The sequence below is a fragment of the Dermochelys coriacea genome, chromosome 20 (assembly GCF_009764565.3).
Source record: "Dermochelys coriacea isolate rDerCor1 chromosome 20, rDerCor1.pri.v4, whole genome shotgun sequence".
NCBI classification, from domain to species: Eukaryota; Metazoa; Chordata; order Testudines; family Dermochelyidae; genus Dermochelys; species Dermochelys coriacea.
In genome coordinates this window covers 9,141,449-9,155,998 of record NC_050087.2, presented here as the reverse complement: position 1 = coordinate 9,155,998, position 14,550 = coordinate 9,141,449, and the positions used below count along the sequence as shown (strand labels likewise).

Sequence of the window (14,550 nt, the reverse complement as noted above, 5' to 3'; positions counted from 1 at the left end):
AAAAGCTTTTCTGGCACCTACAAATTGGAGCACTGTGCTCAAGCGCAGGCAGCAAACGGAGGCTCTTTGAACAGGGTCCCTGTTAGCACAACCCCCAGGAGCCAATCTGGGGCTGGGCTGGACGACCACCCTGGAGCCTTGGGAGGCGGATGGGGGAGAGGGAGACAGGCTGGATCAGGAGGAGTCCCACATGGTTAGTGACCCCCTCCCTCAGCAGAGAGGAGTTGAACTGACAGAGTTCTTGGCCCTTCAGTTACCAGAGGGCAGATTGGAGGAGAAAGGGGGGCAGAAGAGCAACATGGTCCACTCAGTCCCACCCCCCAGGAGCAAAAATAATCCCAGACCCTCAGCAGAGGCTGTGTGGCAAGGTGGAAAGAGATCCAGGGGGTGACTGCGGAGTAATCAGCCTGGGACTGCAAAGGCCTTAATTGGGCAGGGGTGGGGGGTTATCTGGGTTGGGGGCACAGTACCTGGGAGGGGTTCTCCCATTTCTTGAGGAAGTCTTCTTTGACTTTGGCTAGGAACTCCTTCACTGTAAGGGAAAGAGAGAGGGAGCAGCGTGAGGAGGCAGGAGGAGGGGCATCCAGCCTGGTGGACAGAGCTCCCCTTTCAGCCCCACCCCGGCTCAGCAAAGAAGCACCCAGTCACAACAGGGCTGGGGATTTTAAGTGTATCAGCGGGATGGCAGTGCCTGATTGGCTACAAAGGGCAGCTCAGCTGGGGATTGGCTAGAGAGAGGTCCATGCTGGTGCGCTCCCGCAACACCGTCACCCCCGTGCCTGCCCCTGGACACACTGAACAGCCCCATCAGGGAGGGCTAATGCAGCCCCCAGTGCCTACCAAGTGGGCACACTTGTCACTCTACCCCTGCCCCCCGCTGAACATGCCCCTCGGGGGGGGGTGCGTGTTCCACACCTCTCGACACGCAACCTGCACCTCACAAAGAGACACTAGTACAACCCTCCAGTCAAATGACATTAAGATGCGTGCATCATGTTGCCCTAATGGGAGGATACGGGATATACTACTGCTGCCAGCAATGGGGGGTGAAGGGGAAGGATTCCCCCTTAGCTCAAAGGGCAGAGGCCTGCGTGTAGCCTTCTCTCAACCATACAGGCAGCACAGATCAATGACACCAACAGCCACAAGGGGGTGCTACACACACACACACACCCCAATGCATCCGATGACGTGAGCTGTAGCTCACGAAAGCTTATGCTCTAATAAATTTGTTAGTCTCTAAGGTGCCACAAGTACTCCTTTTCTTTTTGCGAACACAGACTAACACGGCTACTACTCTGAAACACATCTGCTGAAAGTCAGAAACCCCAGTTGGGCTTTACCCACAAAAGGGGTTAAAACAACCAGCCACAGCCTCCACAGCAGCAGCCTGGGACCAGCCAAGTGCCCCGCTCTCTGGCATCCAGCCAGGTGATCTTTCCTTCACCAGCCAGGCTCCCTGTCCTTCCTGCCAGATCACAGAACCAGGACGGAGGGAGCGGGATGGAGATTGGAGCAATCTGCAGCATCTGGATGGATATTTGGTACCGAGAGCCCCTTTTATCTTCACTGCCTCCTGCTGCTCCCGACCGGGACAAGTCCCTCAGCTCTTAACAGTGCAAGAGATGCCCACGGGATTTGAATGGCTGCAGCTGCGAGGCCAAGCACAGAGCAGCAACAAGGGGTGGCTTTGAACCCAGAGCTCAATCCTGCCCCCACCATCACAGGCAAGTGTCCCCCACACCGGAGGGGTATAAAGTTAATTGCCTCCACCGAGGATCATTGGTGCTCAGATGCCAGGGATGGGACAAGCTAAAAGCCTAGATCCAGATCTGGGTGCTGCAGTTCTTGGGTTCACAGATGCACAACCCAGGAGTCAACTCCCTACCGCCCCACTCTCACCACCACAACCCACTCCCTTCCCAGAGCTTGGGACAGAACCCCAGGAGCCCCCCACTTTAATCGCTAAATAGTAACACTTCTGTGGAAACCCAGCATCACAGCACTCTAGTTCTGTCATCCCTGCCCTAAAGAAAGGGCTGAGAAATAGGCCAGGCGAGGGCCTGAAATGCACCAGGGAAGCAGGACAACATCCTACAGATGTGACTGATTCACTGCTGGAGGGAAGGAGATCAAGATTACGGGGATTCCCCTGATCCCACAGGACAGGGCAGGGCAGCCCTAAAAGGGTTCCAGGGATCAGCTATTTGCTGGCTAACTACTCCCGCCCACACCCCCTTCATCCTCTAGTCTCCACTGCTCATTTCCCAATCAAACAAATTTATTTGAGCATAAGCTTTCGTGAGTTACAGCTCACTTCATCGGATGCATTTGGTGGAAAATACAGTGGGGAAATTTATATACACACACAGAGAACATGAAACAATGGGTTTTATCATAAACACTGTAAGGAGAGTGATCACTTAAGATGAGCCATCACCAGCAGCGGGGGGGGAAAGGAGGAAAACCTTTCATGGTGACAAGCAAGGTAGGCTAATTCCAGCAGTTAACAAGAATATCTGAGGAACAGTGCGGGGGTGGGGTGGGGGGGGAGAGAAATAACATGGGGAAATAGTTTTACTTTGTGTAATGACTCATCCATTCCCAGTCTCTATTCAAGCCTAAGTTAATTGTATCCAGTTTGCAAATTAATTCCAATTCAGCAGTCTCTCGTTGGAGTCTGTTTTTGAAGTTTTTTTGTTGAAGGATAGCCACCCTCAGGTCTGTAATTGAGTGACCGGAGAGATTGAAGTGTTCTCCGACTGGTTTTTGAATGTTATAATTCTTGACGTCTGATTTGTGTCCATTTATTCTTTTACGTAGAGACTGTCCAGTTTGAACAATGTACATGGCAGAGGGGCACTGCTGGCACATGATGGCATATATCACATTGGTAGATGCGCAGGTGAACGAGCCTCTGATAGTGTGGCTGATGTGATTAGGCCCTATGATGGTGTCCCCTGAATAGATATGTGGACAGACTTGGCAACGGGCTTTGTTGCAAGGATAGGTTCCTGGGTTAGTGGTTTTGTTGTGTGGTGTGTGGTTGCTGGTGAGTATTTGCTTCAGATTGGGGGGCTGTCTGTAAGCAAGGACTGGCCTGTCTCCCAAGATCTGTGAGAGTGATGGGTCGTCCTTCAGGATAGGTTGTAGATCCTTGATGATGCGTTGGAGAGGTTTTAGTTGGGGGCTGAAGGTGATGGCTAGTGGCGTTCTGTTATTTTCTTTGTTGGGCCTGTCCTGTAGTAGGTGACTTCTGGGTACTCTTCTGGCTCTGTCAATCTGTTTCTTCACTTCAGCAGGTGGATATTGTAGTTGTAAGAATGCATGATAGAGATCTTGTAGGTGTTTGTCTCTGACTGAGGGGTTGGAGCAAATGCGGTTATATCGTAGAGCTTGGCTGTAGACAATGGATTGCGTGGTACGATTTGGATGAAAGCTAGAGGCATGTAGGTAGGAATAGCGGTCAGTAGGTTTCCGATATAGGGTGTGACCATTGCGTATTAGCACCGTAGTGTCCAGGAAGTCGATCTCTTGTGTGGACTAGTCCAGGCTGAGGTTGATGGTGGGATGGAAATTGTTGAAATCCTGGTGGAATTCCTCAAGGGCTTCTTTTCCATGGGTCCAGATGATGAAGATGTCATCAAGGTAGCGCAAGTAGAGTAGGGGCATTAGGGGACGAGAGCTGAGGAAGTGTTGTTCTAAGTCAGCCATAAAAATATTGGCATACTGCGGGGCCATGCGGGTACCCATCGCAGTGCCGCTGATTTGAAGGTATACATTGTCCCCAAATGTGAAATAGTTATGGGTGAGGACAAAGCACAAGAACAAATCCGCACAGACACACCCCTGGAGCCAGGACCTGGGGTATTCTATCTGCTACCCAAGATCCATAAACCTGGAAATCCTGGACACCCCATCATCTCAGGCATTGGCACCCTGACAGCAGGATTGTCTGGCTATGTAGACTCCCTCCTCAGGCCCTATGTTACCAGCACTCCCAGCTATCTTCGAGACACCACTGACTTCCTGAGGAAACTACAATCCATTGGTGATCTTCCTAAAAACACCATCCTGGCCACTATGGATGTAGAAGCCTCTACACCAACATTCCACACAAAGATGGACTACAAGCCATCAGGAACAGTATCCCCGATAATGTCACGGCTAACCTGGTGGCTGAACTTTGTGACTGTATTTTCCACCAAATGCATCTGATGAATGCATCAGCTGTAGCTCATGAAAGCTTATGCTCAAATAAATTTGTTAGTCTCTAAGGTGCCACAAGTACTCCTTTTCTTTTTGCGAATACAGGCTAACACGGGCTGCTACTCTGAAACTTCCCCCAGATGCTCAGTCTATCTGGCCTACTTTCACTTTGTCTCCTACTCTCTCCGGATTATTTATAGAAACAGGCTTGGCTCACCAGCTACTGTCTCCCGCCATCGATCCTAGCCCCAAGGGGTCGGGGAAGAGGGATCCTTGCATGGACACGGGACAGAAAAGACAATTTCCTGCACTATCCTGGGCGTACCTTACAGAACTAAGTTTAAGTAGCTTAGGAGTTCATTGTATTACTAAGGCAGGCTGTTATGTATTATTGTGGGATTGTATGTGACGTCTCCGATGGAAATCCAGGGTAGGGTTATGGGCTTTGAGGGACCATCTGAAACTATTAAAGTTAGTTATGTTTCCCAGGAAACCTCTACGGGGAGGGGTATGCAAATGTAACGCCTCTGGTTATGCAAAACCTCAGCTGCTGGAAGCTGCTCCCCGAGGAGAAATCCACTGCCTGTGAGTTATCTGGCTGAAAGCGGGGTGATCTTTGGAAAGCTTATTAGCAGGCATATTGGTTCTTTGCTGGTTTTTAAGAGGTTTTCCCTGCAATGCTTTTACCATAGGGAAAAACAGGCCGGCTGAGGTAGTCTGGCTTGCTGGGGAACTCACAGTGTAGGCAGAGAGCTGTGTAGCCTGGAAATCCCTCAGGCAGGAAGGAGAGAGACGCAGGTCTCTGCCCAAGAGAGGTGATAACTGGGAGCCAGAAGCCTAAGTGGCTTCCCTGGCTGGACCATGAGAGGCAAATACAGGTGCAGTTGCCCTGATCTGCGACACCCCTCCCCACACAGTTCTTCCCTGGCATCATCCACACCAGATCAATGTCTTGGGAGGGGAGATCAGGCATTCTGCCTTCTGCTGGAGGTCTAAGAAGACTTGTGAGTCTCTGCTAATCAGTTACATAAACTGGGGGCAGCTCTAGACAGTGATGGAGGAATCTTCTCTGCACCACCAGCCTCTAATTCACTTGGTCCAACGCAATAATTTGTTCCCTTTTTGGGCCTGTATCATCTCAGAGTCTCGTTCTTTCTCTTCAAAGCCCTGGGCCTGGGTCAGGGACCCCTAGAGCCAAAAACTCTGGGATGGGGATTGTGGCTGACAGCCCCACTCCTCCAGTCCCATGGCACTTTCTACCACCCAGGTGAAGTTCGTCTGTGAGAGAGACAGAGCTTATTTAGGAGCCCATCCAAGAGGGTGGAACTGACTGCCACAGGATCTAAGGATCATCTCAAACTTCCCCACCTCTTCCTCCTAGTGCTATGTGCTAAACACAGCACAGCAGAGGCACATAAAAACAGACCCTACCAAAACCAACACCTCCACTGCACACACAGCTCTCCTACTGGTGAAAGTACAGAACCCAGGCACAAGGAGTCCTTGGTTGCAATCAACATCTCTGGGGGCTACTGTAATTAAAAAACCATTTAACGATCAGCCACTTCACATTTGGCCTCCAAAAATGTAAGCTTTGGTTAACCCACCCCACAATGCTGTCTAAAAACAAATCCTGAAATATTCCAATTATTTTTAAACTAAGTCCCACTTGAAACAGACGAAGGGTCCCTCACCCCTCTTGCAGCTCAGAGACTCCTAGAGTGAAACTGACTTTCAGCAGGAGTGAAATTGATACTAGTGAGATCTCCTAAGCAGACAGACTTACCTATCTCAGGATTTTATACGGATGCCCAGCTCCCTAGTATATGAGCAAAAGCAATAGCGGGAACAGGGTAACATTTTCTAAAGGGCTTATAGGCTTTAGGAGCCTGCATGCAATTGACGGTAAGTCGTAAATAGTAAATGGCAAACGGGATTTTTAGAATCCTCTCATTTTAATAACCCTGAGATTTTGTAGCCATTCCTTTCCAACTCAGTGGCCTTTCAGCTGAGAGAGCCCCTTTAAAGACCCATGAACACATTTCTATTCATGTCAGTTTTGTCAGATGGCACGAATCTGGCATATGAAACTAATTGACTGTGTCTAATTACACAATATACTAAAACACTGACCTGTGCAAGGAAAAACACCAGTGGATATCGGCTAATGGAGAAGTTTTCATACCGCTAATCTTTTGTACCACCTTTCAAAGAACTTAGCAAAACCTTAACTTCCTTAGACCTTCAAGGAGGTAGTTATTATTCCCTTTTTTATGGGCAGGGAAACTGAGGCAGGGAGATGTGACCTTGCCCACTGTTGCACAGGAAGTGGAAGAATTGAGAAGAGCACCAAGAGTCCTGACTCTCAGGAATAGAACCCAGGAGTTCTGATTCTCAGCCCCCTGCTCTAACCACTAGATCCCACTGTCCATTCCAAAGCCAGGAATCCCAACTCCCATTCCTTACTCTGACTGCTAGACTGCACTCTTGCTTATCATAATGCATCCAGTTCTCTTATATCTGATGCAGCAGCACAAGATATTATTCAAATACCTGGGACAGGGATCAACCCTGGCACACAGAAAGGAAAATGCATGAGAAGGTCGGACCACTTAGGACCACAGATCCGGTTAACAAAGCCATTCTCTGCGGAATGGAAATCAGCGCCTGATTCAAAACCCAGCAGGGCCCAGCACCAGGGCTCTAGGGACCTGTAATTAGGAGAGATCAGAGTTCGTATTGGGATCCAAAAAGCTGCCTACGGCACCTGGGATTCCCAGGCGGTCACCCATCCAAGTACTAGCCAGGCCCGGGACGGTTTACATTCCGAGATTGGACGGAATCAGGAGCATTCGGTCCGGTTTGGCCGTGAGAGATCAGAGTTATCTGGAAGAGACCTGAGTCTCCTAATCAGAGAGCAGACTGCTCTTAAAGAGACATGACGAGTTTTAGGCACAACATTTGTGATTACAGAAATCTAAAGCACTCTAGTTTGTGGGTAGCAGTTTCCAACCTCATGCTTCACCTTCGAGCCTCTGGCTTTCAAACCAAGTTCAAGTTCTCAGTCCCCATCTTCAAGGCCTCCATGGTCTGCGCCAAGGGGGATCTAAATGAGCGTACGACTTTGGCAGAAAGATAACGGCTAACAACTCTACTTCCTCTACTTCGACCCCGACTTCTCCAGAGAGCTGAGGAGAGACCTGAGCCAGCACAGGGGCCAGTGCAGCTCCAGGGCATGTCTGTGGCACCACCTCTCCCTTGGCTGCATTGGAGGAGCCGGGTTTACGCCAGGCTGGAGGGCCCCATTGCACAGTCCGGATCCTCCGGTGACAGCTGCCTACAAGCTCCCTTGGCGCAGGGGGGCTGTGCCCGTTAGCACCTATTGCCCCTGGATACAGCAGTGTCCACCCCCAAGGTCAGCCTTGCCCCGGACTCCTGGGTTCCTGTTTGCCACTAAAGGTGGATCTGCCAGTGCCGCCAATCCCTCCTGCCTGGGGATGGAGGCAGCAACAAGGCGAGAGCAACTCCCCAGAGCGTCCCTTCACCACCCTGGTACGTGGGGCAGCTGGTTCCGGAAAACAGAGCCTGCCGCCAGCCCTTCCATGGGTTCTGAGCTCTCAACGCGAGGACGCGCACCCAGGAAGGGGGTGGGGAGGACAGAGACAGAGCTGATCCCATGGTGGCAGTGCAAATAAAGCGAGACAACATTCACACAGGGATGCTCTAGGGATCTATTTATACACAACAACTGCAGCTTTCCCCCACCCATGCTGCTCTAACTGGGTTCTTACCCAACGCCCCATTACCCATACCCCCTTGGGGCATCTGGACACTGCCCTGATCCACTAGTAGAGAAGGAAGAGAGGATCCCCAACTCCTCTCCCCACCCACTTCGGCTGCCTCACTGTAACTCCTTATCCCCCTATGACCTATGAAAGCCCTTCTCTATCCTCCCACCCTGAGGATCTCAAAGCACATTAGAACTCCCATGGCATACAATCAACCCCAGTTTACAGGCGGGAAAACTGAGGCAGAGCGAAGGGAAGGAATCTTGCTGAAGGACCCATGGCAGGACAGTGGCAAAAGGGGAACAGAACCCAGGAATCCTGGTTCTCCACACCTTCGCTAAGCAATACACCACCCCTCCCTGCCTCGTGCTGGGAATAGAACCCAGGAGTCCTGTCTCCAAGCCCCCCGCCCCTTTCCTACTCTAACTCACTAGATCATACCCCTCTATAGGACACCCCATAAAGCAGATGCTAAACAGGGATCCTTTATCCAGGCTACTTGACAGAGACACCCTAGGGTTCTCTCTGGCTTGCCACTGCCAAGCTGGCAATACATGGTGCCATCACTAGGGGTCTCCCCTAATTCTGGCCTGGAGCAGCATGGAAGGCAACCTGACCTAACCCTGCTACTATCCACACACAAACACCTCTGACCCCAGTTGGGAGGGGCTAGCCGGCCAAGTGGGGGTGGGAGATGGAGCCCAGGGGCTAGCCGGCCTAGCTGGGGGCACGGTAGGGGTTAGGCTCTACTTTTACTTGGGCTGGAACCCACCCACTTTGCAGAGGCTAAACCCTTGTGTGCCGACAGTCCCCCAAGGCCTTCCCACAATTCCCCTGCAGGGCAGACAACTTCTCCCGTGATGGCCAGGGAAAGAATCTGAGCATCTCAGCACAAAGAGCCCTCGGATTCTCCCCCGGAACAAGTGCAGAGCCAGTGAGGACACGGTTACTCAAACAGCTTTTTGCAGGGTGGCTGCTCAGACCCAGACTAGGCTACCGGGGAGCTGATCAGCTTGGCTAACTTGGGAGCAAAGACCCACCCGTAGGCTCCCAGGAGCTGGCTTAGCCCTGAGAAACTTGCAATTGACCAGCACAAGATGAAAGCTAGCCAGGTCCAGAGGGAATCCAAGGGGTTGTGACAACCACTATTTTGGTCAACACCAAGGATTGAACCAGGGACCTGAGGAGCTAAAGGCCAAAGTCTTTACAAGTTTTCATCACAGCCATGCTCTGCAGCTGGGGCAGGAACAGACTCGCAGCGTCTATAGGTCAGGGACACACAACACACACTAGGTTACACTCATCCCTCCTCCCCCAAGGGAGCATGGGCCAGGGTGGTTAAAAGCTCCAGCGGATGCCAAGAAAGCCAAATGCCTCCTGCTGCCTGGCCGTCCCCGGGCATGTAACTGTACCCTCATGCCAAGAGATAAGGTCAAAGACATGACTTGAAATCCCTTCCTGCCCTCTCTCCTTCATATGCTGGCTCATACCTAAGTACGTTCATGGCAGCCACCTCTGGGGTGGGTCATGGCCGCTGGTCAACAGCGCAAAGCAATGCTGCATGGGGACTGCTCACCCAGCACCAAAATGCAGCTGCTTCTGGGGTGGGGACAGCAGCTGCTTAACAGGCACATTGCGGTGCAGAAGAGTGAAGGATCCAACACACTGGGAGGTGGACTTCAGAGGAGGTGGTGTACCCTTAACCATGCTGGCATTTGGTCAGGGTTATTGTGGGACCTGCTCCAATGCCCAGTGAGATAACGGGGCATCTTGACATCGCTTTGGATAAGCCAGGAGGCCTGACTGACTGTGTGAGTTCAGCCAAGTCATTTTCCAGCTTTGTAAACTGGGGCTGAGGATTGTGCTGGTGTGACGGTGCTGCCTGTGGGAGCCAGCTGAGGTCACTCAATCAGGGTGAACTGCAAACAGAACGAGGCAAACAAACACCTAAGGCTGGTGGATATTCCAATACTTAGGTTTACCAAACCAGCACAAAACAGCTTCTATAGTACCTCACTGGTTACGAAAAAGTACAGATAATGCAGTTCCCTTAAAGTATCCAGCCTCAGGCCTCCATCCAGACACACATGTCAAACATAAGATGATAAATTCTGAAAAATCCTATTTCATCATATAAAAGAAAAGGTTCTCCAGACCCAGGTCAAATACACGCTTTTAGTCAATTCTTATTAACTAAACTAAAATTTATTAAAAAAGAAAAGAGAGAGAGTGTTGGTTAAAAAATCAATACACAGACAGACTTGAGTTCAATTCTTGAGGTTCAGATACAGAGCAGAGATCAGCTTGTAGTTGCCAAAAGTCCTTTTAGAAATAGTCCATAGGGTTATAGTCCAATGTCCATATTCAGGGTGACTTCAGTCAGTGACTGGGGATCTCAATCCTTATGGCTTAAGGTTTCCCCCTCTTGAAACCCAAAGCAGATCTGAGAGGAAGAAGGATCCTCTCCCAAGGTTTTTATACATTTCCTGCAGCCTTTTGGCCTGAGAAAACAATAGGCTTAACTTTCCTTCTTCCAAACATCCTGGCAATTAGCACAGGATAATTTATCCATTAAACAGCTCAGATACAGGTTATCACAACCTTCAAAGAGACATAGACAATAATACTATTTCATTCAAGTGTGTTCCTAAATGTTAATATTCCTTTTTTGATCTTTGAATCAAAGCTATAGTAATAGACAAGACTTGTTTGCTTACATCACAAGACCTGAGCAAACATCTACCCTTCTACCTCTAACAATGCAGGCTGCATTTCAAAGCTGTATTCAATTATCTTCCTAACCAGTCTTTACAGTTCGGCCATGGGTCAGGTCAGTCTGTGAGTTAATTAACTCTTTCTGGCCCTGTCACTTTTCAATGAGATATATTACACTCATAACGTCACAGCTGGGGGGCGGAGTTCGTTCACAAAAGTGCTTACAAGTTCCTTGGCTTGAGGCTGGCGAACATCATGAAGGATGAGCTGGCCACTGTGGCCACCTGGACTAGTAAATTTGAGGGCTGGCAATCCCAGCACTGGGCATCCCACCCGCTCCCCCACTCCTGCATTTCTGATGAGAAGCCCGACTGTCTCAACTCTGGGATATTGCCAGGATCTTTTCCCTCCTTGGCAAACGCCACCTGGATCCCCCCATCCGGAGAGTGCCAGGCTACAGCCGGATCCTGCACGGAGCTCCTGGAGTTTCTGATCCCGATGCCAGCACGCTGCCCCACCCCCACTGCCCACTATCGGAACAGATGAAGGACAGAACTTTTGTCCCAGGGCTTGAAGCTGATGGAGCAGCGGCCCCAATTGATTTCCCAGTGGCCAGATTTAATGCCACACTCAATAAACACAGCTCTGGACGCATGAGTGAGGGGAGGGGCCAAAGCTAAAAGCAGGAAAGAGCCCTGCCCTCTTTGATCAATACCTCACCCAGCTGTATCTCGGCTGCAGATCACGCTGGGAGACAGTGTCAGGCTGGCTAAGGAGGGGAAGCTACTTTCTGCTGCTCTGAGACAAGGGAAGCAGCAGCAACGGCTCTGGCAGGGGAAGGGGGGACTGGAATAGCGTAAGGGGAAATTCATCCGCCACCATCCGCCATCTGTTAACCAGAAGGGCCATCGCCCGCAAGGGAAAGGCTGGAGGCTCCCTCCCTGTGGATGCTTAATACCGGAACAATCCTGTACTACCCCTCAGTACAGATACCCCTATATTGCTCCTGATCTGACCACTAGACTCTGCTCTCCCTGTGCTGGAACAGAACCCAGGAGTCCTGATTCCTTCAGCCCTACTCTAACCATTAGACAACACTCGCCGCCCAGAGCCAGGGACAGAACGCAGGAGCCCTGCCTCCCAGCCTCTAACCACTACGACCAATACAGAAGCAGGTGGGTGAATTTCTCTAGCCTTAGAGTCCAGGCCAGCACTCCCCTCGCAGAGTTGGGAATGGAACCCAGGAGTCCTGGCTCTCAGGCTACGGCTCGAGGGAACACTCTCAATGTCCCTACACAGCTGTTGTGAGGACCCAGTGTCATCTACACCCTAATTCTGTGGCATCTCTGTGTCCCCCAAGCCCAGCCACCAGCTCACATGCAAAACCTGTGCTATTTGCTGAGGTGCTGCCTGGCGTACGCGGGACAGAACCGGCGACCTCGAGAGATAAAACTAGGGACTGCTCCAGCTTGAGCTAAAGCATCCCGGTTCCCTGGGTAGGCCAGTAAGATTCAGATCCTCAGCACATCAGACACAGACGGGGAACCCCTCATGCATGCTTAGCAATCAGTTACACAGGCCTTGCGGAAGTGAGTGAAGCCAGATACGAGGGCCTTCCCCCTCTCCCGTGGCCCCAAGACTGGCTCCATTGATCCTGGCTAGCGCCTCCTCCCGGTGACAAGCAGCAAAGCAGCCATCATTTATATTCACACAGCATCCAGCCTCCCAGCCCATCACAAAGCTAGTGACAGACAAGCTGTATGGAGGGATACTGTGCTGCAGCCACCTCTGGGGTGGAACATGCCAGCTGGTGACCCCGGAATGGCTGGAGAAGGGGTTAAGGAGGCAGAATGGAGACAGGCGAGCTGGGGCTGGGGCCGACCCTGGGCATAGCCTGTGAATAGCCTGGGTCACAGCACCATTGGCATCGCACTAGCCCCCAGCACCGGAGTCCATATTGAGCGGGGAGAGCACCACCCTGCAGCGCAGCGCCCCCTAGCACCAAGTCGGGGTATTGGGCTCAGCACTGATGGAGGGGAGAGAGCAGCCCCCATGCTGCTCCCTGCAGCACAGCGCCCCCTAGTGCAGCACTGCTTGCGAGGCGCAGTGACCCCCTGCAACTCAGCACCCCCGAGCTGCATGCTGGGGCATAAGCGTCAGCCCCCAACCCCTGCGGCACGCTGCGGTTCCTAGGAGAGCTCCCAGGCATGACGGTTTGGAAACCCACCTTCCTCCTCAACCCCTCACAGAGCATCCAGCTTCCCGCTGGCTTGAATATTCACCACCAAGGCAACAGACCAGGTGCTTTGCCACCTGCGGGCGAGGAAAGAGGCCATCGCAGGCAGAAAGGGGTTAACGCCAAGAAGCAGAGTCTCAGTTACCCAAAGTCAGAGAGGAGTCAGCTCTGTTTCAGATGGTTAAAATCCCTCCTCTCAGCTAGAGTCCTGTGAGCTTCCCCCACCACCACCACAGCACCACCTGGCTGTAGCGGGGAAACAGAGCGCAGACCAGGAGGGTCAGCTCATCGGGGGAGCGAGGGGGCTGCACATCTTTGCTATGCGGATCCTAGGTGGGAATCAGGCTCCAGGTCAGCAGAGCAATTTATTCTAACTCCAGGGCACTTTGAGATGCAAACTGGTTTCACGCAGGGGCTGCTGGCCCAGGTCCTAGAGGGAATTGCCCCGATTTCTAATGCCAGTCCAGTAGCAGCCTCAGATGAGGAGGAAGCAGGGTCTGGCACCAGGGGCCCTTTGTCCCGGCCACCGGGAGGGTCCCTCCAGGGCAGACAGCGCAGGGATGGCAGACCTGTTGGGGTTCTCAGCTGGGAGGGCCAGGGCTGCTGATCTAGTGTGAAATTAACCAAGGGCAACAATACCAAAGCCTGGATGTCTGAGACAAAGAGGCGGGCGGGACCCTGCAGAGGGAGATTTGGTTGCGACTGGGCAGTGATCTATGAGGAGTCTCTAGGGGTTACTCTAGATCGCAACTGGATGGGCGGCTGTGGTGTAACTAACACACAGAAGGTCTGTCCCCTTTAACAGGCAGCAGTTAGCAAAGAAAGAAACACCCCCATAGGGCCCCTCCTACTCCCTCCTGACAGTTTCCAGACCCAGCATGGGTTTGCTAACTGATGATGCTCCACCCAGGAGCTTCTGCAGCGCTGCCCTCAAGGAGAAGGAGAGGAAACCCCCGATGCCCTGCCCGGTATCAGTGCCTTGCTCTGTTGGGTCAGAGAAATGGGCAGAGTCAGTGCCAACCAGTGGATCAGACCCTGGCCTGGGAATCAGGAGACCTAGTTCTAATCCTGGTTCTGCCACTGACTTGCCATGAGGCCCTGGAGATGTTGCTTTGTGCCTCAGGTTCCCCATTCGTACACTGGGGATGATAGCCCTGCCTCACAAGCAAGCTGTTAGGATAAATGCATTGATTGAGGTGCTCAGATGCTACAGTGATGGGCTCTCAGAAGTACCTTAGATCAAGAGAATAAACCCAGGAGTCCTGGCTCCCAGCCCCCCCACTCTAACCACTAGACCCCACTCTCCTCCCAGAGCCAGGGAGAGAACCCAGGAGTCCCGACTCCTGGTGCTACCAAACCATGGTGTATAGTCCTCACTTACTAGGCTATCAAGAAATCAAACTTCCCCCCTGCGCCATGCCCACTGGATCTGGAGGCAGCACTCTGAAGGCTGAGACAGCAGAGGGTTAAAGGTGCCGGAGAAGCCGCTGGCACCAGGTGCTTTACAATCTGCTATTTTAATCCTGGCTGCCCTGCCAAGGCACTTGTTTGAACATCCAGCGCAGGCCTGGGATTGGCCTGGGATTGGCGGGCGGGTCAGAG

The 14,550-nt window shown here is 52.0% G+C and overlaps 1 protein-coding gene and 1 pseudogene across 1 annotated transcript in view; both read right to left on the bottom strand.

Moving 5' to 3' along the window:
- LOC119845833 (cAMP-dependent protein kinase catalytic subunit alpha-like) overlaps positions 1 to 6,898 on the bottom strand; it is a 175,895-nt gene extending 168,997 nt beyond the window's left edge. Inside the window, 2 exon segments of the mRNA XM_043506783.1 lie at positions 471 to 532; positions 6,763 to 6,898. Coding sequence (XP_043362718.1) covers positions 471 to 532; positions 6,763 to 6,805 — 105 coding nt within the window. The 5' untranslated portion in view covers positions 6,806 to 6,898.
- A 66-nt stretch (positions 6,899 to 6,964) lies between these two features.
- Positions 6,965 to 7,083, bottom strand: LOC119846168 (annotated as a pseudogene).
- Positions 7,084 to 14,550: the final 7,467 nt, after the last annotated feature.